This window comes from Scatophagus argus, chromosome 17 (genome assembly GCF_020382885.2).
Source record: "Scatophagus argus isolate fScaArg1 chromosome 17, fScaArg1.pri, whole genome shotgun sequence".
Taxonomy (NCBI): domain Eukaryota; kingdom Metazoa; phylum Chordata; class Actinopteri; family Scatophagidae; genus Scatophagus; species Scatophagus argus.
The window spans coordinates 20,861,565-20,884,940 of record NC_058509.1 but is presented as its reverse complement, the minus strand read 5'-3'; the positions used below and the strand labels follow the sequence as shown (position 1 = coordinate 20,884,940).

Here is a 23,376-nt window from a genome sequence, read left to right as displayed (position 1 = left end):
CATATCTGCCCTCTTGATCTTTCTATAAGGTATCTTAGCACGAGTGCTGCTGAGTTTTTCAAATATAATTTTGAGGAAGCCTATGTGACCTTTACTGAACACAGTTGCCACCGTGGCCACAAGTGCTAATTATGGGATAAAATGGTCTAGCCATGAATTGACTAAATAATCCTGGTAATACAGCAATATATGTCTAATAAGATAATTTATTGGTCATACCAGTAAGTCTGTGTCAACAAATGTGTAATGCATTAAGTAATGCTGCATTTCATTCCTTGTGAATTAATTTGCAATGAGAATGTAATTCCTTTGTTCAAAAGTTACATACAATAGCCTCATCCCAGTTACTTCCAGTGTACTGGGTTGGTGACAGACAAATCTTCGTGAATGAGTTTCCTTGTCATTTGTCTGAACTGACACCATCAAAATATTTTCTTAAGTAAGGTAGTTTAGTTAGTTTTAAAGTAATTGTACTGTAAAAACCTTCGGAGTCACAGCTTGGTCTCTGTTCCCAGCTGCAGCTCATCTATTGTCAGTCCTTCACCTGCAACAGGTTAAAGCTTTAGGTTTTCAGTTGGCTATGATACACCAGTGGAAAGCTTAGAGAACAGAGAAGCACTTATAATCATTAAAGCATCATTTCTCATTGGTACTAGCAGCCAACTTCTACATTCCTACAACATTTTTTTTTTTTTTTGTTCTTTTCCTTCTAGTTGTGGCTCTTCAAGGCAGAATGTGAGTTTGGCCTCAAAAAAAAAAAAAAAAAATATTACTGTCTCTGGAAAACTCACATCATTTGCTCAAAGGCCATCACAAAGTAATCCTAATAATCACTTTCATATCATCCTTACACATGTCAAAAAAAGAAAACATTTGAAATTATTATAATCAATGTTGTGACGCCTAACAATAATAATAATAATAATAGCATCAGTAATAAACTTTCAAAAAAGCAAACATTTGTTTTGGCAACTTTTCCTGTGCACAGCAGGGAGAATAAAAGACTCAAATGAAAAGAGACAGAGAAATGAATTGATCCAAACAGAAGCAACAAATGCTTTCCATTTTTTTTTTTAAAAAAAAAAACTAGTTTAACCGCTACACACTTCACACTACAAAACACACTGACTTTTCAGGTCTTCCAAATCAAATAGACTTTTTGGTTTCATGCCGGCTTAACGTCTTTCAGCTGTGTAAGTAAGAACATGAGGGGACAAGGCCTTATGTTTTATACTGCTCTGCTTTGACTAAACCTTTAGCACTCAGAAATGGCCTTGAGGATAAAAGCTCGTGGTGAAGTCATGATTGAAACTTGAAAGCACTTTTTCATGTCAGTTGGTCAAGTCCATCTGTAATCATCATCAGTCATCCCTTTATGCAGGCAAAAAGTGATTTCTTTATGTATTCTTAAGTTGTAACACTCAAATGAAGAAAAAACTGATATTTGTAAATACATGTACTCATTAGCTTCAGCTGGACTTCCGTTTTAGTTGTACTCTTTGGGGAGCTATATATTAACAAGTTGAATATAAAGCAGCTTTTTCAATCCAAATCTGTCATGCCTTCTCAAAGCTTTTACCCTCAAGGTAAGGTTCACCTACTGCATGCCATTCACACAAATGTATATTATCACATTCACAAACACATCTCTGTGCTTTGGTTATTCCGCAGTGTAAAGGTAAGGAGTGTGAATCTTAAAAATGTAGAGGTATTTGGTTATGTATTTCTTTACAATAGCTAAATATTTGGCAAGAATTCAACTACTTTAAAAAGGAAGCGAATATTCCTTATAATATTGACATAAAAAGTCTTTCAAAATATCTGACAATCTTCATTTGGTCACTCTTTAAAAGTTAAATGTTAGAATCAACAAAATAGAGTTCCATTTTTGAAGGGATGCACCTGCAATGACTTCCAAACTAAAGGACATGAAAGATATCGTTCAAAAAAAATAGTCATGAAATTATGAGAAAAACTTTTTTTGGCTTGGGTTCATTTAAAGCACTTTACACGCAGGTGACCCTTTTCAAACAGGAACAAACCAATGTTGTAAGTAAATCTGTTCTGTCTTATAAAATAATTTTTAAAGGAAAATCAAGAAAACCATCAAAATGTTTACATCTTTGGGCATCATTTAGCTTGGTTTTCATGGAAGAACTTTTTGGATAGGCTGACACGGTGAAACACGAGCCTCATCTGTGCATTTAGGCAAGTATCACCTCAAAGCTTCTTTAGCCGCCAACTCAGTGTCCTTGAGGTCCCTGGATGACCAATTTGGCATCTGGAGAGTTAACTTGGCAGTGCTGCCTCAGTCAGTTTTTGGCTTATCGTCAGTATGCCATCAGGTTTGTGCAGATCAAACAAGTATCCAGTTAGTTTGAACTTGTTTTCTTTGATATAGAAAAAACAATGAATGCATGGCTTAAAAAATTCACAAAGCAGTCTTTGAGGTCCATCTTTTTTTTGAGCTACGTCCTCTGCACAAATATGTCCTCGGAGATAGACGCTTGTAGATAATGAAAAGCCATGGATAATCACTTAATGGAGCAGCCATAATCAAAGAGGAAACAAAACGTGGCCTCCTTGATATCTTCTGATAACAGATGAGAAACGTTGAAGATTTCCACCAAAACTGGACATGTTGACGGAAATCTAAGCTTTAACGGGAGGTTGTTAAGGCTTTTGTTGATCTCTGGAACAGTAAGGCATAGGCTGTTGGCAGTGGAATTCAGGATCTGCCACAGTTATGCTCTCCATGGTAGCCATCCTGGTGAGCACTCTCTGGACTGGCCCGGTTGGCGGCTGGCACAGGGCACTGGCACTGGTGGAGGAAGTAGCTGCTCAGGGGAAAGGGTGTCAGGATATTTTTTGGTTGAGGTAGGCTAGCACAAGCAGCATCATCAGGCTAACACTGGACTAACTATGGCTCAGATGTTCTTATCAGACTGAGGTAGTTTTCTTTGGAGATGTGCTGCTTTTGAGTGAGAAAGAGTTGAGAAAAAAAATGCGTGATTACAAGGTTCTTCTAAATGGCTTGTATGGTTCTGGATAATCATTTCTAATCAGACTCTCATCTCCTTAAGGCGTTTGCAAAGGCCGCTATATGTCTTCCCTCACTTATTGCAGAAGAACTGAAAGGAAGGTCAAGAGTTCTGTCACAACAGACTAAATGGAATGTTCCAGTTAGCTCTGAATAGTTGGTTCAATGTGGGTTTTAAAACCATGGTGCACATCTTCACTTGTCAGCTTGCCAGTGGAGATCTGAGAAATATAATATTTTGGTTATGGTACAGACCTCCACTGGAACAGTGACATGGGTGCTTTTAGTGTGCACACAGAAAGAATGCTAATCTGTACTGCGCTAATCAATGCTTTTTGAAGACTTTCTAGACACATATGTGCATATGCACAGGCAATAAAGGCAACAAGCTTTGGTTTGAAGTAGGAGTGGAGGAGGGGGGTGGGGTGCTGAAGGACCAGGATCTCTCCCAGTCAACAAGAATTCTGTCACAGACTTGTGGAGGCTTCTTTCAGGTTATTAGAAGCAGGGTTTGGGATAACTAAACCTATGACTGACCCCTATCAAAGAGCACAGAAGGTGCTCATTGATGGGAGGTGAGGGGTTCCTAAGTGAGTACCCTACTGTTGAAGGAGAAGACAGGGATGGGGCGTTGATATCATTGACCAGTGTTAACCAGTGCCTGTGCCAGGCAAACCTGCCAAGTGCTGCTCAATGACAACCTGGCACTGTGCTGAACAGACCCCCTGCTCTCAAGAAGAATCACAACAGCAGCACAGAAAGGAGATAAGAGAAAAGAAAGACCAGAATCAGATATCAAGTACGGAATTATTTCGGACATGCACAAGTAGTGTACCAAAATAAGTTAACCCTGGTTGGCCACTACATCACCATTAGACTGTTAAGCAATTATATTACTGAGCTGTGAAGATTTGGTTTAACATTCTATAACGACTCCCTCCCACCCTCCAGCCTCCTGTTACCTTTATGCAAACAGTGAATGCATTGTATTGCTATGCCAGTTTGGATGATACTTGTATATATCTCATTGTTTCTTGACAATGACAATAAAGTATAAAGTTTAAAGACTGTTTTATTTGTTTAACATTCTATAAAGAACTAACATCATTTCAACAGAATTCCATTCCAACATTTTTGTCATCCGTTTAATTATAATTAAGGGCAATGTCCACTTTCTCATCTATAGTAAACTTGTTTTGATACTAAAAGATTCGGTTTTAAGTTCCTGCAGCAAAAGAAACGCTACTTAATAAATGCAGGCTGAATGAAGTCAAGAGAGTTGTGAGCAGCATATTGTGAGTGACTACCTGAGGCACTGGCTCCCCTCTGGAGTGGTTTGCTCCATCTTTAGGGATGCCATTGTGTCCTGTGTTTTCCCTTGGTACAGACCAGCTGTCCTGAGTCCCTTTACTGCAAAATAGACTGTGAACAGATTTTACATTAACATAGTTAAAACAGTTCATTTCATTGCAGGGTTTTAAGAAGTCAGTCCATGTGATCAGTGAACTAGTCTGGACTATGTTGTGTCAGTAAAAAGGTTACATAATCCAGTGGATGATAACTGAACCAGAACTACTGAGAGCATATGAAGTAAAAAGGGTGCAGACTGTACTAGCATTTACCTGCGACGGTAACCGAACATGAGGAAGAGAACGCAGAAGATGATGCAGGCGGTGCCAATATGGATGCCAATGACGATGCTGCCCAGAGAGGCCTCTCCATCCCTGCACTGACACAGACTGTTTCCTCCTGGAAACAAACACAGCACTGATGAGGAACATCTTCATGACAGAAAAAAGGAAATTAAAAAAAAAAAAAAAGAGTTTCAGCCAAATGAGCATTTAGCATAGATTTATATGTTTTATGTATAAATCAGATATGTTTAAGAGAGGACCTTTTTATTTTTTAAGAACCAAAACAATTCTAAAGAGATAGTCATCCTGCCCCATGAGTTTATTTGGGATTTTGCCAAGATATAATGTGAATAAAAAGGATATCAACTTGTATTCCATTCAACCATTCTATTCTCAACATGTATGTATGTTATATACAGTATGTGTGGGATAAAGGAGCTAAACTTTCATTTTGTTCTGCAGTGTTGCACTAGGATGAATACATTTCCTGAATCCTTGATCAATACTCACCAGTGGTTGGGTCACTCACGCCTTCCTCTGCCAGTGACACCAGTCTCTTCGAGCAGTCACTTTCTCCGTTTCCATTGTAGGCCACCAATTTCACTTCATACACTGCACCCAGTTCTGAGGGTCCACACACAGTCAGTCAGGAGTTAGAAACTACGTTTGTTTAAACTGAAATGATTTATGTCTTTATTGAACGATTCTGCTACAAAACCTATTCACTGGCTGTTGTATTGGTGCCGCAGGGATTGCAAGCGCTCACCCCAAACGATCCAAGACCAATCTAAGAAAACATAACTATGTCTTTGTTTGATACCACACAATAAGTTGTTCCAATATTAGTCCTAAATCTAATTCTTCTCACAGCCATGTCTCCGCTCGACTTTCTGACAATAACTCTTGCAATGTCCTGTTCAATGTCCTGTTCAGAATCAGAATTGTCTTTATTGCCATGTAAGTGAAGAGGTTTCACATTACAAGGAATTTGTCTTGGTGATTGGTGCATACATAGAACGTAAGTAACATATAATAATAGAATAAAATAAAATAAAATAAGATAAAATAGATTAAAGAAAAACAAAATAAAATAAGATAAGTAAAATAAATATGATTATGGAGGTAGTACAATAGTGAGGTAGTACAGAGTGGAAGTAGTGCAAAGTAGGTGAGGTAAACAGTCAGCAAAGGGTCAGCAGGTGGATCATAAGTCAAATATTCATCTTAGGCTGCTGGTTGGTCGATTGGATTTCATGCTGTGAATTTAACCGCTCAGTTAGTAAGTGGCACCAAAACATTTTGGGGAGATAACTTTTAGCAGTCTTTTTTGATTAAGAATCTTCTGTATAGTGTTTCAGAGTTAATAAAACTTCCCCTAAGTCATAAATGACATAATTTGCTAAGGGAGTCTTGGGACTTTGTCACTGACTGTGTGTGTAAAATTAGATGTTTATCATCAATATAAAGCTGTCTTTGTGTGAATTTAAATATAGAAGCATCTGATTTGGGTGGGGGTGGCAGGTGTGAACTGACATACTGTCCACGATGCATTTAATGCCATGTGTAAACAGCCTCTCAGATGTGATGCGTATGCTGAGCCATGGAACCACACTGTCAGCTGCAGTTACATCGACCGCTGCTTGATGATGAGGTGATTAACATGCAACACACAGCTGCATCAAACATGATTATCACTGACAGCACTTCCTCTGTGAAAATCAATGCGTGTTCAGTGAATTTTCCACGTAGTACTGTGGATAGCAACTGTTAACGATGCTTTAAGGAGCAAAAGGTGACCTATAATTGGGTGATCTTGTTGATATGATGTGGAAATACTTCATTCCGTCAGCAATGGCTGGGGCCCTTTTTTCAGAAAGCAGGTTTAGCAAGAAATTTGACTTCGTCTTTCTGTTTCAGAAAAAGAGGTAAACACTGGCTCTGTTACTGTGGTAACATAATCTGTAGGCTTAACGTGCTCACCAGTGTTTTTTCTTCACTCGAGCTCTGACTTTCTCTCTCATTCCTCCTCTATTTCAATTTCAGTTTCAATGTATTTCTATAGCACCTTATACAATCAAAATTGTCTCTAGGTGCTTTACAGAGACCCAGAACCTGAACCCCCGAGCAAGCAGACAGTGGCAAGGAAAAACTCCCTTTTAACAGGAAGAAACCTTGAGCAGGACCCGGCTTGCAAGGGAGACATATAACAGTGTTACCTTATTGACTCCTTCCTCCACTTCTGTTTTTTAAGATAAATCCAGGGTCTGGATTTTCGTGCATTATTGTTCCAATAGATAAAAATGGGGACTGTGCTTGTTATTTATTTTTCGACGTGATAAAGGACAGTGTTAAGGAAACCTCTAGGACAAGAATGTATTTCAGCAAAGGAGACAATATTTGTCCTGCCTGAGAGACACAACTGAGGTTAGGACCTTACCCTCTCTGCTCCTGAAGCAGACACACACACACACACACACACACACACACACACACACATAGAGAAACAGACTCACCCAGATTAGTGAGCGTGTGGGCATTGATGTGACACTGCAGCTGGATTGGCCCCTGGAAGACAGTGTAAGGGACCCTGCGGTAGGACAGCCTGAAGCCCTCAGCCTTGCCAGCCTTACTGGGGAGCTCCCAGAGGACCTGCACACTGCTGGAGTTCACCACCTTGGTGAAGAAGGTGGGAGGGGTCGGCACTGGAGAGAAAGCAAAGACAGAAAGCAGAGAAGTATGAGAGACAAGCTGATAGATTAGACAAAAAAAAAAGACAGTATCTGTCCCCCAAGTCGATGATGTGTGGTCAACGAAGCAGCTGACAGGTAGCTGATTAAGCATCGAAAAGACAGAAACAGAACATAAAATAAATGGGCAACAAAACCGAAAGAATCGTTACGAATAACAGAGCAGAATTTGTAAAACAATACAAGCAGTAACAAGAAGGCATTTTTAATTTTCTAACAAGGTATTCTAATTTTACAAGTGGTGCATATCGCAGGTATCCTTCATACCTGCAGAGATAAATAAACTCACTCTTGTTCTTGCACCAAATTTATCACACACATATGGAGGCTGCTCATGTTATTTTTTATTTTATGAAGTCAGTGGTTTCATAGTGTGCCTCAGATGGAGCTCACAAATCTACTTTCTTTCTTTTTCTAATCCTGTACAGCACTTTGTTCCATATATTTTTACTCCTCTGAAGCTCCAAATCCTCTTTATGAAAATATGAAGCTTTTTGATCAGTCAGTAACTACTAACTAATAAGCAATCCCTGATCTCACAATTTTTATGCCATACACCAAATTTTCTAATGACGTGTAAATCCTTATCACTTGCAGTTTATATAAAGGCATCTTAAACGCACTTCTCCACGTTGTTTACTAGACTTTTGAATATTTTTCATTTTCTCAAAATACTCACTATGGATTTAAATAAATGTCCCCACTACTCCTCTCTCTTCTCTCATGTTTTCAACTATGACCATCATGTATTGTGATAAAACACATTACCGCCCCCTAGTGTTGTAGCCACCACAGTGTGGGACTGCTGGCTTGCTCCCAGAGGAGAGTAGGCCCTCAGGTAGAGGGAGTAGGTGGTTGCTGGCTCCAGATTGGTCACATCATGTTGGAAAGTGCCTTTACTGATGGCTTCCTGCAGCTCCAAACTGTCTGGCTCTGAACCACACACACACACACACACAAACACAGGCATTTACATGGAGTCATTATAACTGCTTCTAATTTGAATTACAGCTGGTATCTCTCTGGGTGTGTGTGTGTGCTGACATTTACCTCCTATCTTGCGGATGTGCAGGACATAACCGATGATGCTGTCAGTGACATTGGCAGATGGCTCACTCCATGTGATCTGCAGGGCGGTGGTGGACAGCACGCTGGCTGTGAAACCTTCTGGGGAGCCAGGCAGGTCTTTAGCCTGGGCCACGGCCAGACGGGCGCTGGCCTGGTTGGTGCCCGCGCTGTTCTCGGCGATGCACTGGTAGATGGCCTCATCCTCTGAGCTGATACGGGTCAGAGCCAGAGTGCTGCACGGATGACAAACAGGTACATCGGCTCACTGCTCCTCAGAGTCTATTCGGTTCACTGCTAATCACATCAGCCACAGCAAGATACAGAGAGTGTAATTATATGGGTGAGCAGCTACAGCAGCAATATCAATATTGTACAACTAATACCACTACAGCTACACCTGTTTCACTGCTATTGCTACTACTAGTGCATCACTACTAATAGTTACACTACAGCTACAAGTACTAGCATTACTAGTACTATACTTACCACAATATTACATACACAATGTTAAGAGAGCAGGAGAAACTGTGATGTAAACAGGGGCCCTCAGCCCTCGAGCAGGGCAATCCAGCTCTACTGTTGCTGCGCTACTGCTAATACTACTACTACTGATAATAATAGTAATACTGCTGCTACTTCTTTCAGTGCCATGTCTACTACTACTACTACCTCTGCCTATTAAAGCCCGTGACATGTATATTTATTATTATATATCTTGTGATTAGCCAGTTTGTGATAAACTAACAGCCAACCATCCACAACACGGGATACTAAAATAACAGAACAACATTAATAACAAAAGAACTCAAGCATCACCATGAAGATGTGGTTACAAGGAATGTTGGAAATATTAGAATGTGGCTCACATAGCAGCTATACAGTACATTTGAGATTTAAATAAAAAAAACATGTTATAATAAATATACAATATAGCAGCTGTTTAATATTCCAATATATAGACATCTTTTGTGTGACTTCATGCCATTGTTCAAAAGACACTCAGAATCAAACAAGCTCAGAACCACCACACTGTCTGTGCAGTCCTGCCACCATGTGGTCGAATTGTTAACTGCAGGGCTATAAATGGCTCTCCTGCATATTGTGACTTGCACAGATTGGGTTTTTTATGGATGACCAAAACCTGCATCTGAGAATACAAGTGCTACTGCTACAGGAGAACTCTTTCCACATGTGGATTTTAAGATTGCTCTTGAGATTGATTGTTCTTGAGATTGATGATTGTTCTAAGTTCCATGATGTTCCATGTTCCAGAGCTCTGTGATACATGTGCCTGTCTTTCCATTTCGTTACTGTTTCAGAAATCTTTTCTCTTTTTCTTGATTCTGTCTTACTTGATGCCTGCTTCTCAAATCATCCCTATGGCCTGTGCCAGATTATTCAACTGTATGGCTGTCCATACTCTGGAAAGGCTGAAATTACTCCTATCCTCAGTTTCTAATAAATTAGATGTACAGTAATACTTTTGGCCCTTGTAAAGCAGTGACATCACCTACCTGTTGTTATTGGTCAGCTTGATGTTGTGTCCGGGCCTCAGGACCTTGCCGTTCTTCAGCCAGATAAGGTGAGGCTCAGGGACGCCCTGGGCCACGCAGGTGAACACGGCACTGCCCCCTGCTGGTTTGGATACAGACTGCGGCCATTGTAGAAACTCGGGAGGAGCTGAGAAAGATGAGCAGGGGTGATGATGAGGATGAAGGGTCAGACAGCAAGAATCACAGTAAACAAAAACACCAAACAGACTCATGTTCCCATGAACTCTGCTAGCCCTGATGACCTGTTTTTACAGCAGACCTTGATAACTGCTGATAATGACATTCACAGGAACTGGCTTTATTCTCCACCTCAACAGGAGGTCCAACCACATTTAAAGTTATCAGGCGTCCACAGGAATGAAAATCTGTGACGTCCTCCACGCTACAAGACCTTAAAAAGATCTGTTTAAACTTGACTTGTTTTTTTTTTTTTTTGTAAAACAACTGTAATGAGACTAAGCTCCATTGCCTGCACTGATCATTCTAGTTTATTACAAACTCTCAGAAGTTAACTTTGATAATTGCAGTGTTATGATCGAGAGTATCTGGAAAGAGTAAATACCCAGAAAAACACTCAGGTGAAAGAGAAATTGTAAAATTGGCACATGAAAAACAAGGATGAACCCCCCCAATCCCACACACACACACACACACACACACACACACAGTCTGATGACCCCAGCTAGTCCATGGCTGTCCTGGGACAGATGCAGGGTTGACTTCCTCCCAACACCCAATTCAATATTAGTGGCACAACAGACATGCATATATATAATGGGATATAGGCTGCAGTCCTTAAGCCCCATCCCCCTAAGCACCACCCCCCCTCTTCAGCCCACGCTCAGCATCTCATTGATCTATTGACCTCAGCACCCACTGTGACCCCCACACCCCTAACATCCACCTATGAGCTGTCAACAAAATGACCATTTCAATAAGGACAAATTCACAACTGTAGTCAGGGATCCTTCTTTCTTCCACTGGTCAGACCACGTTGAGTAGAGGTTCATCAGTTCACCTGAACCAAAACTAACCCATAAGGGAAACAGAAGGAAGTGAAAAAGGCAGCCTGTAGGTGTGTGGTTGTGGTATTATACCAACACAGGGGTGGTGTTTATCAGTTACTGGGTTTTACCAAAGTAAAAGTATATACAGTTGTTCTTTTATTTTATCACATCATATTGGAGAAACACAATCGATCCTTTACAGTTACACATAAATCTAAACTTAGAGAGAGAGATGTAGAGAGGTGGTGACTCAACTTTGTTTTGGAGGCTGCAGTTAGTGGTGCTGTTGGATTGTATGGCACAATACTCTCTGTGTCCCTGTCACTTTGTGTCTGTTAAAAAACTGAACATTCATTACAAGACTGTTGGATTAGACTACATTACTTAATTTTAGCAGGCTGTAGCTTATATACTTCTACAACTCTATAACAAATCTAGAATTACATAGACTGAAAGAAGTGTTGATGTTTCGGATGTAGAAAGAGCAGGTTTTCATCCAAGTGATGGTAGTGGTGGTGGTGAGGTATCAGTCCAGAGTAAAGCTTTTGGCTTGACTTAAAAAACATCAGTGAACAACTTTGCTCTTCACATTGTTTATATCGGTGGATCTCTTGGTGAGATACCTCATTAAACCTGCATGTGTTGCTATGGTTACCTGCAGTTTAATATATCTTGTGCAGCATGTCCGCATATGATTCAGTGAACACCTGCTGATTAAAAATCAAAAGAATAGTATTTTTGGTGGTCATGGTAACACACCGTTACATTGTTGCAGTTTTAGATGAAGACAGGTTTGGTCGGAGAGCTGAAAGTGTCTTTCACTTGGAAATGAGTGGAAACATGCAGAGACCTGATAGGTGAAAAACACATTAATATATGCAGTAAGTCTTAAATGGTCATCAGTGCAAAGTGATTTGTGCTAAATGGATGTAAAATGTCTCCTCAGGCACAAGGCTGCGAAGCATCGAAGCCAAAACAACAAGGCTTAAAGCCAGCTTCTTCCCCGAGACTTCCAAACTCCTCACCTCGCTGACTGGCCTCAGTTGTACTGTTACTGCTATTGCTATTATTGATAGGCTTTTTAAAAAATTTTTAAGTTTATTTATTAATCTCAAGCTGGGAAATTACTTTCCTGCCCGTCCGGTGGGGGAATTGAACCAGCGACCTTCCGATCACAAGCCACTTCTCCAACCTCTAGGCCACAGCTGCCCACTTTTTGTCTTAAGTTGTATTATTATTCATTTATATTATTTTCAGCACAAATCTCTTTCTTTTTTATGTGCTAACATGTCCTAGAATGACAATAAATGATTCTTGATCAAGTCCATTGATTGCCATTGTCACATAAGTTGTGTGTGCCCACCCCCACTCTTCTCTGTGTGCATGTGCACACACACGTGTGTGTGTGTGTGGACATTATCTCTCAGGGGGATAGCTGTCCACCCCTTCATCTGTTCAGCTGTCCTAGCATCATGTCACAAAGAGTCAGGCACCCTCAGCAGACCATTCATCAGCTGATCTATACTCTGTATTGATCAGCGATTCTGTTGACCTTGAGTTTCACTGAGCCTCACACCTCATCTTATTATGTTTAGTCCTTTTTGTTTGCAGCTTGTTTAGGGGGTTCCATACGTCTGTCCACTGATCAGACAGACCTGAACATAAACAGACTTACACGTGTGTGAGACATACTGTGTCATGTTCCTCACAAAAATGAACGTTATATTTCAGCCCTTTAGTTGTGCCTAATACAGGCACATGATGAATCAAGCAACTGAGGATGTCCAACAAGCCTGCATCCAAAAAGCAGCAGATTAAATAGCAACAAAGGAAGCTGTTCAAAGGACCTTACCTTTGAGAGGTTCTCAGTATTATTTCAATAAGCTGCAAAGATTTTAATGGATAATGCTTACTTTTCAAGGACCTCTAATTTCATAGGAACATTTTCTGGAAATACACAAGTAATCTGCTACCAATTCTTGTAAAATAGTACAAACTTTATTACGGTTTTACATGCAGACATGGCATTAGGAACTTGTGAGCTTGAGATGGAACTTCGAAGCTCTTGCTATTTAAGATTAACTTTACTAGTTAGGTTCAACGTGGGGCATACTTTAATGTTAAAGAATTTGAAAGCATGAATGTGTATTTATATAGGTCCAGTATTGGAACGAGTATCAGTACCACAGTGTAAAAATATTGGATTACAAGTAAAAGCCCAGCATTTCAAATTCTTCTTGAGTAAAATTGCACAAATACCACAAAAATCTAATTAAAACTACCACAAATAAAAGTACTCATTATAGTGTTATATTAATATGTATAAAAGGGTATTTGCTTAGCTTAGTTTATAATATAAGATAAATGCTATGGAATAGAAAAAGACCACAGTTCCCTCAGAAATGGATTAGAAGTAACATAAAGTAGAAATAAAAAAAGAACTCAAAGTGTACTCAAGTAAATGTACTCAGATATTACCAGCACAACACAGCACATCATGCGATATATATAGTTGTATGATATAACACATTCAACACATTGGGGAAGCAGTGTGTGCTACTTCATGTGTTTAGAGTGGGAATAATTCCAGTGCTGATGTCCATGTAAAATGTGAGAAATGAACTAAAGGCCTGCACGGGATCTGCATGATAAAAGATCTGCAGCTCATCTCATCTGGAAAATGCGAACAAAAAATGAGAAGGGAGGAGGGAGAGCATATTTAAGACACCATTCTCCGAAAAGGCTGGCCCTCCTTTGTGTCTTTCTTTGCATGGTGACACCCTGGTTTGCCCTCACCCCTCCGCCAGGGTGCTATCCATCTTCCAGGCTTCCCTAATTAACCCTGAGACCACACCTCCCTATCTGTCCATCCCGACTGCACCACCTCCTCCCTCAACCGTTTTCACAGACACATGCTCTGAATCCTTCTGTTGAGGTTAGGGGTCAGGGGTCTGAGGTTGCAGGTCATTCCTCACCCCCCCCCCTTCCCTTCCCCTTGCTTCCCCCCCTGCTGCACCTTGCACCCTCCAGTGACCATCTAGTTGTGTCTCACTTTTTTGTCTCTCTGTAAGCCGTCTCCTTTGTCCCTTCATCCTGACCATGACCGTGGACATGCAGACAGACTGTGTGAAAGTTGAGACCTCCGCTAACCTTCACACCACAAACACAAACAGCAGCCACCTCACTGAACTTGACTTCAGCTGCACAATGGAAGCTTTCAGCTCCGCCATGAGTCTCAGCATATCTCAACCTTTGCAGCTGAATGGAGACACAGTCAAACTCTTCCACTGTAATATTTTCACGTTGTCTTTATTTAAAAATACAATTTTATTCTATGGGTTCAGAGAAGAGTCCATAAGGTTTTCAGTCGCAAATGCGCAGAAAAGATTTGTGACATATGAGAATGTTTGTGCACAGTAGAAAGATAAGCGCTTGTTGCTTTTGTATTCATTCAAAGTATAATCTGCTCACATCATTCTGATAATATTGTGTTGCACAATATTTTGTGCCACAGGACAATACTGAATCATCTGAGATAAGATGGCACACCAGATATAATTATCACACTTTTTTATTGGAACAGTCACTTAGTCTTATTAAAAGAGATTCGTATACAACAATAATCTGATTTTGGCTGGACAACTACAGAATATTGTGGATTCCATAATGTGATTCAAACTTAAACACTTTTGAAGCTCTGTAAAGCACATTGTGGGTGGCCATTTTACCAGACATCCAAAGACTGAATCTCTTTGTTCTCTCTCAACCCCAAAAAGAGAGCAAAATGATCAATACATTAATGAATATATTAGAGATCAGCCCCTTCTCCCCTCCTCTACACCACAAGTACTGCCAATCACTGTAAGAGAGTGACAGAGAGGGGAAAATATTGACTGATTCAGTGAAAGAGTGGCGCACAACAGGACAAGGCTGAATTATGTGAATATACGTTTATGTAACTGAGATTACGAGAAATCTAATAAAATGTGCTTCAGCTGTCTTTTATAGTTTTCTTTATTTACATTATGCTAGACAATGTTTAAAGTTCTAAAAGTAGAGGTTAGAATATATATAATCCTCTCAATAATTAACTCAAAAAGCACAATATTCATTGCTTTAAAAGTGTACTCCCTAATTATACTACAGCACCAAAAAACATTTGCTCTCAGCACACTGTCCATGTTGTGAAGCTCAGGTAATGACCATCCTGTATTAACACAACCCCTGCTCACTAAAAATGAAGCATTCAAGTGACCACACACAAACATCTGGAAATATAAGAGTCTATTGCACTAACTGTGGAAATTCTATTTTAAAGTCGTCAGTGGTACAATAATAATACAAAAAATATGCTTAATTAATGGAGTAATTAATAGAGTAGATTGTGTAAGCAGCATTTTCTCATTATATTGTTGGTCCAATTGGAGCTAATTTTAACAACTTATAGTTTTATCTATAAAATAAATCATTTTTTCTTTTATAAATTGATCAAACATTTGAAGTAAAATCTTAATCTACAAAGCAACTAGTAACCAAAGCTCTCAGATAAATATGGCGGAACTGCTACAAATTAGGATATTTCCCTCTGAGATGCAGTGAAAAAGAAGTATCAGATATGAATGAGTGTTAGCAGTCCCCCAGTACTGGTATGCACAACATCTCTCTCTTTGTACCAGTATTCTATAGAAACTGAATGTGCTTGAGTGGGCTGTAGTGTTTAATCCTTTGTGCATATCAGATTTCACTCCCATAACTTACAGGAACACACACCATCTACAGAGAAACCACAGCCTGGTAATTAAAAGTGTTACACTTTAACACTCTCCATATTTCTGTCTTGTTCCCCTGTGTGCCCGTCAGCACTCTGGGAGGTGAGGTGCTAATTGAGCTGGCCTCAGGACAGCCAATTAAAACACAGCTAATGACAGTGAGAAATGTAAGTGGGCTGAGTGTGTGGACATCTGCTGGGTGATGGATGAGTTCAAGTCATAGTGAGACCTGCACTCCCCTCATCCTATACACACACACACACACACACACACACACAAGAAAGGGTCACGCCAATAGTGTCACCATACACCACACAACAGGCCCACACTTCCAGCCTCGACCCCCACTAAACAGCCAAGGGCAAAGGTGTGAAGAAAGGGCGGAGCTTTACTATTGACCCTTTCCTTCCCCTCCCCTCACCCCCACTGGCAGTTAATACGATCCCACACGCAGGACCTACCATGAAGTTCTCGCAAGCACAAATAATTCAACAATGGCTGCATGTTTGTTGGAGAGAACACACCTGTGTCACATGGTCAATCCACAAATCAGTGTGTGTAGTATGATTACATGACAATTTCTTTATGTTCACTCATTGTTTTTGTATTTTCTCTTTTATTGTCTGTCTTTTGTATGTTGAGAAGGAAACTCATCTTGGATGTTTATATCTGTTGTCTCATGTTTTGGTCTCTACCCAGAGCTGAGCATAGGTGAGAGTTTGAATTTAGATTCGACTGATGACCTTATTGTGTTTTCATTGTAATGTATAATCACATGAAACTAAGAATCTTTGTGTTTCTGTTACCTTAGAATGAACCTTTTATATCTACAAAGGGAATGGATGTAGAATGAACAAACCAAACACTCTAGAGAGGGCCTTTAATGTTTTTTTGTGGTCACCTTATCTGCAAACTGAAACCACGCCACCAGATACCAGCAAATCCTACACAAGGGAGCATTAGGATCAGTTTAATTGGTGTGTGTGCAGTGCAGGAATAACGTCAGGACATAATTAGCCAAGCCTATCACAAAGAATAAGAACAAGGTTAAATTGCTAGCCTAGTTAAATTCTGTCCTTAATTTAATATTAAAGCATTGATGTACTAAATTAAAAGTAGTAGTAGCTAGTAGCAGTAGTTAGCTCTAATTGCAATGCAGCCAAAGACACCATCATGATGATCTGAGTGCATGTTTTCATTTTTTAACAAAGTTAACTGGGCAGAGCTAAGCTAGGCTAAACACATTTTATCTATCTCTGTATCAGGGATAATGATACAGAAGCTTACATTTTTCAGTTGCACATGTGATGTCATTTTAAGGCTAATTCTGATGACTGCCTGCCACATTCGGGCCAGTGCCAAACCAGTTCACACAATGCTGACTGAGCCTATCAACACCAGATAAGTCTCCCTGTATTTCACAGCAGACCAGCATCTTCAAATTCTGGTCATTCTGGTCGCCAGTCAATCCCAACCACACACTCTCACACTCACACCTAGGGGCAAAGTAGAGTAGCCAGTTAACCTAATGTGCATGTTTTTGGTATTGTGGGAGGAAGTCGGAGTACCCGGAGAAAACCCACGCAGGCACAGGGGGAACATGCAAACTCCACATAGAAGGGCCCAGACCGGGATTCGAACCCTCTTGCTATGAGGAGACAGTGCTAACCACTGCACCACCGTGCCGCCCATTTAATAAGCAATACAAAGTAATTTTGCATTTCTCCACTTGAATCACACAATGTCACACACATACTAACTGTATAGAACAGTTACCTATATGAAGTGAGGCATGCAATGATAAGAGTAAACTTTTACAGATTATTTTACCCCTACTCATTTCTGAAGACATTTGCACTCAGTATTTTTACTTAACATACTTAAGTCCTATAAATAGTGGACGCAGAGAGATCATAACTAACAAGGATCTTATGGATCTTCTCACATGATGAAGATATGATTGCAAAGAAGCATATCTCCAAAGACAAGGAACAGTCTTAAGAAAACTTCAAACCTGCCTTGTTTGTAGTGTTATTTGGTACAAAATCTGTGGCTAATACTGATGATCAGTAGCAAGCTAAGTGCTTTGTATAGCCTTACCTTGTACCACGAGTCGTCCAAGTGCAGTACGTCTCATTCTGGTGCCGGGCCGATTGGCAGCGCACACATAAACACCAGAGTGCTGCAGGGACACATCTGAGATCATCAGGTTCCCTGTGCCCAGAACCTGGATACCCTCCACCCCAATGGAACGTCCATCTGATGGACACACAGGTAAAGAGACAGAGAGATGGTTTGTGAAATAAAACTGAAAACATGTTGGATGTTATTAACCATGATATACATTCTTTTGGGGTGTTACCTAGCCTGCTCCAGGAAACAATAGGCCTTGGGTTTCCTGTGGCGATGCACTCTAAGATGGCTGTCTGATGGACAGTAATGGTCAGATTCTTAGGACCTGACAGGATAACTGGCTCCTTGTAGATCCTGGGAGCTCCACCTACGAGGATGATAGAAGACAAGAAATGAGAGAGTGAGATGACAAAATACAAATGCAAAGATTATAATTGAGTACAGTATCAGCTGATGCTGTAGCATTTAGGTCAGCCCACAGTGTATAGTGTTCTCCTTAAATTGTTTTTAACTAACTTTCATATTGTTAGTTATTTTTTAAATAACATTTTAAACACAGCACTGTGTCACATAGCACTTCCTAAAATTACTGTCAAAAATACTGAATCAGCAGTTTCCATGTTACTTTCATACATTCAAGAACAGGTGTAGTTCATGTTCTGTGTATAATGTAGCTTCTTGAACTTTATGATCATATTTGATTGCTAATATAAGCTTGTCCAGATCCTTACTTCCAGTGAAGGGAAATCTTAATGTTTCAGCATACCAAGACATTTTGGACAATGCTATGTTTCCAAATTTGTGGCAACAGTTTGTTGAAGGCCCTTTTCACAGAGCAAAGCTCCATAAAGACATGGTTGGATGAGTCTGGTGTGGAAGATCTTGAGTGGCCCACACAGAGGCCAAAAATCTCAAAACCCATTAAAAAAGTTTAACAATGAACTGGATCAGAGATTGTCAGCCAGAGCTTTCCATCTAACATCAGTGCCTGACCTCACAAAATCTCTACTGAATGACTGAGCAAATTTTCCCACAGAAACATTCCAAAAGCCTTCCCAGAAGAGTAGAATCTATCTTTTGTGGCGGTTTATTGATCCAACTTGTCAAACTGTTACCAATTGTAATGTTACCAAAGGAGTGACCGTAAGGGATACATATCACTTATTCACATAATTCTGTGCTGTTTGTAGTCATAATATGCCCTCTATTGAACTTTATCATTAAGATTTGATTTCAAAAGATCCCCTTCATCCTTGACCAGATGCATATGGTTCATGTACATAACTGAACCAATGTTGAGGGAATTTTTCTTGAAGAACTTGGAGAACTTACAGTAATTATACATGAACCCAGCACAGAGAAAAAGATAACAGAAACTGAGGCCAACTAACTAAAGGGGTCAAAGTGGTAAAGATATTTGCTGAGCTAACACGCTTATAATTAGAATATTTGCCTGTGGAGGGGACACTGACACATACCATAATTTATATTTGTACAAACATAGCATAAATTTTGTAGCTAGAGCCAGAGGAAACAGAACTCCTCACTATTGTTCATTCCACTGAGGTACTTTCTCTAACTGCTTGCATATTCTATGTGTGTTCACTTACCAGTGATGTTGAGTGTTGCCTCGTGGCTGTAGCGAGTGTTGGCAATGTTGGTGGCAACACAGCGGAAAACCCCAGCATCCACCTGCCTCACACCTGTCACCTGTAGAATACCCTTTGGCAAGAGAGTGTATCTGGACAGGAGGAGAAGGAAAAGGTGCAAGTGAGGCACAGAAAACTATTGCAAACATGCTCAAGAAATCACGGTGATCAGTCATTTAGGTTTTTTATTTAAATATATCCGTATTTTTGTCAACAAGATTTGCATGTCCTAATTCCTTGCTAGATTTCTTTCTTTGCGTGGCCTGGCCTTTTCCAGCTCTTGTTGGTGGAGAGTTCAAATGGCACAGGTGCCACTTGTGTACAACCCAAGCTGCATAGTCCTCCTCCTCGAACCAGGTTATTCACACATATATCATCATCTTCCTGTATCAGTTATAATCTTTATGATATGTATATTCTGTGATTTTGTTGGTTTATTCTGTAAAGCCCACAGAACACACATATTAGCCCAGAAAAAGAAAAAAATAGGTGTTTTTCAGACTAATAGTGGAAAATCACATATTAAATTTGTACGGTACTGTATGTGGGTGTGGTTTTACCTGTCAGTGGCGTTGAGTGGTACTTTGTTTCTCTCCCAGGTGATATTGGCCTCAGGTACTCCACTGATTTCACATTGGAAACGAGCAACGCCTCCCTCATCCACAGTCATGGACACTGGGTGGGTGTGGAATTTAGGAAGAGCTGAGGAGTAACACATTAAGATCAGCCTTAATGGGGGACTGGATATGTCCAGAAAGGCACCTCTTACCATATGTGGAGTTTACCTAACAGGGAAGGTCTAACAAGAAAATGCTCTTGGTTACATTGTGTATACTAAAGACTAAAGTCTTTGCTCTGTTCCTTTGATTTTGAGGATTTTGTCTCTTGTGAGTCCCTCAATTTTATGGAAGTGCAGTGCTAAATCTGGTCGTATTTGTTGAATATGTCGTTAATGTATCACTGTCCACATTATTATGATTTCTTGGAATGAAAATTTTAAGCATACAAGAGTTTGGTGGAGATGACAGAGGGGTCTATCCGAGGCCAGGTTTTCAAACTTGGATCCACTAACCACATTTACTCTTTGTCCACTTCTCTCTCCCAATGTATTTCCAAATATAATGGAGAAGACAAACACAAAGATTGAACCCAAATGTCTGGACTTCACCACCCTTGCTAAGAGGTTTCCAAACCTACATTTTGTGCAGTTCACAAGGGGCCTTTCTGTAGACGGTTCACTTGGGGTGACTTCACTAGACTGCATTGAAACAACTATCCACAATTCGTTGCAATACAGACAATACAGACTCTAATCTAGTATGCCAGAAAAACCAAAGTACATCCTGACATATAAATATGTCAAAGTGCAGGTTATAACATTACAGTTGTCACCTTAAATCATTACTTTATTTTTACGCAGTCAGTTGTTCACCATAGTTTGCGATGTCCTGTTTTGCCAATGGCTAAATGTGGTATCATTCCCATTGAAGGCTTGGAATAATAGCATTTCCACTCTTTCACACACACACACACACACACACACAGGATTCCTAATAAGCTGGTGGCCATAATCAATAAAGGTGTATACCACAGCGGAGAGGTCTGCAAATGAGAAAGCATCACCATGGAAGCTCACTGGATTGAAGTAAGACCACCCCAACATAGCCATAATTCTCCCAGATTACCCATAAACCCTTGGTTTTATTGGTTTGAGTGAGTGGGGGTGGAAAGTGTAGTACAATCTCTAGTAGTGCAGGTGTGTGTTCATGTACAGTAACGTACATGCAGTGTAATTTATAGGATTTCCATATGGGAAGCTGGTATGTTTGGTATGTTTCAGTGTGGGGTTTTAATGTTCCTTCTGGCAACAAAGGATCAAAGGGGCTGAGGGGGCTCGGGTTGCCATGTACGATGCAGAGGTGTTCACCATGTGAAGCATCATTTATAACAAAGACTATGGGATGTTCTGACAGAGAAAAGGCAACATGTGGTGACTATCTGTGGGTGATCCTCTGCTCCCTGTGCAAGTTTATGGCCTGGGGGTAGTGCAGGGATTTGGAGGTTAAAATGCCTGAGAAAATGTTGTCTTCATGTTTGTAGCCTTCAAATCTAAATCAGTTTAATGAAGGTTGTTATGTGATTATCTGTGTTTGAGCAGACATGGACACTAGACATTTATAAAATACCAACCACACTTTTTTAAGGTAAATCATTCATTGCTCATTAATCCCGCATGGACCATATAGGTTTACCCTTAATTCCTAGCAGATATGATAGCATATTCATCACTTTCATTGCTGTAACCTGGAGAATGGTTGGTTTGATTGGCAAAGTCCCACTGAGCAATACGCTGAACCTGTAGAACAGCTCTGAAGAAAAGCTCAAAAATTTAGGTCAATTTAAGCTACCTTTATTTCAAAAAGAGCTAGCTGGGATGTAATGCGAAGGTTCACTGTAATTGTATGGAACATAATTATCAAAACACTACAGTAAACCTCACTTGGACAAATAGGTTCAGTAAAATGAAAGAACAGTGAAGTTCGCTGAAGTCTATAATAACTTCTATAATATAATAAAGTAACTAACTATAATATAATAAAGTATGCTGCCCAAGCTCATTCCAGTTAGGGCCATAACTAAATTAACGGACATTGAGGCTATGTCTATGTAAGATTTCTCCACTAGAATTTTGCTAGCACTGTGGAGAAGACTGAAGGTCTTCACATAGACCATTAAGATAACAGGGAACATAATTATAATTATGAATAATACAATTAAATTAAATTAAAATGCAATGTAATTTGTCTTTGCATCAACACATTTGCACTTGTTCTGCCCATCAGGGAATAAGATAATCAGTGACATTGTTTCTTCACTAATAGTGAACAGTAATATTATTGTTTCAATGTACATGTTATTGCACGGCATAAAAGTATATAAATTGTAAGAGTAATGTGCTGTGTTGCCCTGTCAAATACTTACATGCCAAGAGGACTTTGGCCTTGCGGCTGACCAGCATGCCATAGCGATTTTGGGCAGCACAGTCATACTCGCCCATATCGCCATCGCTCCCCTCTCTACGTTTCTGGAAGCTCTGGATGAACAATGTGCCATTCGCCAGCACCCGAATCCGTGAGCTTGTGGGTAGAGGCACCCCATTTTTACGCCATGTAATCATGACGGGCTCCTCACCCTGGACCTGGCAGTCCAACATGAGTGGACGTTCCCTCACTGCGATCACATCATTGGGCTCCCACAGGAAAGACAGTTCTGAGGCCAGACAGTTATCTGCAAAAAGGAGAAAGAGAAACATGGGCTGTTATCAGAGAAAGACAGTATGACTACTCATCTGCTTGCTTGAAATTATAATCTGTTGCACAATATGGAGGAATATTCAAACTCAAAAATGTAATAAGGTTTATGTAATCCAGTTAAACCATTGTGATCATTGGGGAAGCTATGGGAGAGCCTACAAAGGTCAAGACACACTGTGTTTCTCTACAAATAATGGAGATGAAACAGTGGAGTTCTGGATTGGTTTTGAGATTATTCAGAGTGTGTATCTCTTGCAGTCCCACAAACACACACACAGTGATGCGCCACATAAACGCAGATAGTGTGTATGTAGTTAGCTAACTACAGCTTACAATTACAGCTCATTTATCTGCTGGTTAAAATGCAAAATCAGACTCAGCTATGACACTTAACCTGTAAAAATACTTTTTTGTTGAAAAAAAAATTGAAAAAAATGCAATGGCCCTCAGGATAGTCTTGTA

At 40.1% G+C, this 23,376-nt stretch overlaps 1 protein-coding gene across 1 annotated transcript; it reads right to left on the bottom strand.

Annotated features, from left to right (window-relative positions):
• Positions 1–3,046: 3,046 nt before the first annotated feature.
• Positions 3,047–22,948, bottom strand: si:ch211-57n23.4 (immunoglobulin superfamily DCC subclass member 3). The gene is made up of 13 exons (XM_046418698.1): positions 22,583–22,948; positions 20,161–20,302; positions 19,562–19,692; positions 18,181–18,318; positions 17,919–18,077; positions 10,004–10,169; positions 8,472–8,722; positions 8,190–8,354; positions 7,188–7,376; positions 5,185–5,298; positions 4,663–4,789; positions 4,345–4,462; positions 3,047–3,768 (listed from the first exon to the last, which is right to left on the bottom strand). The coding sequence occupies exons 1-13, from the start codon at positions 22,911–22,913 to the stop codon at positions 3,691–3,693; spliced, it is 2,109 nt and encodes a 702-aa protein (XP_046274654.1). The 5' UTR covers positions 22,914–22,948; the 3' UTR covers positions 3,047–3,690.
• Between the last annotated feature and the right edge of the window lie 428 nt (positions 22,949–23,376).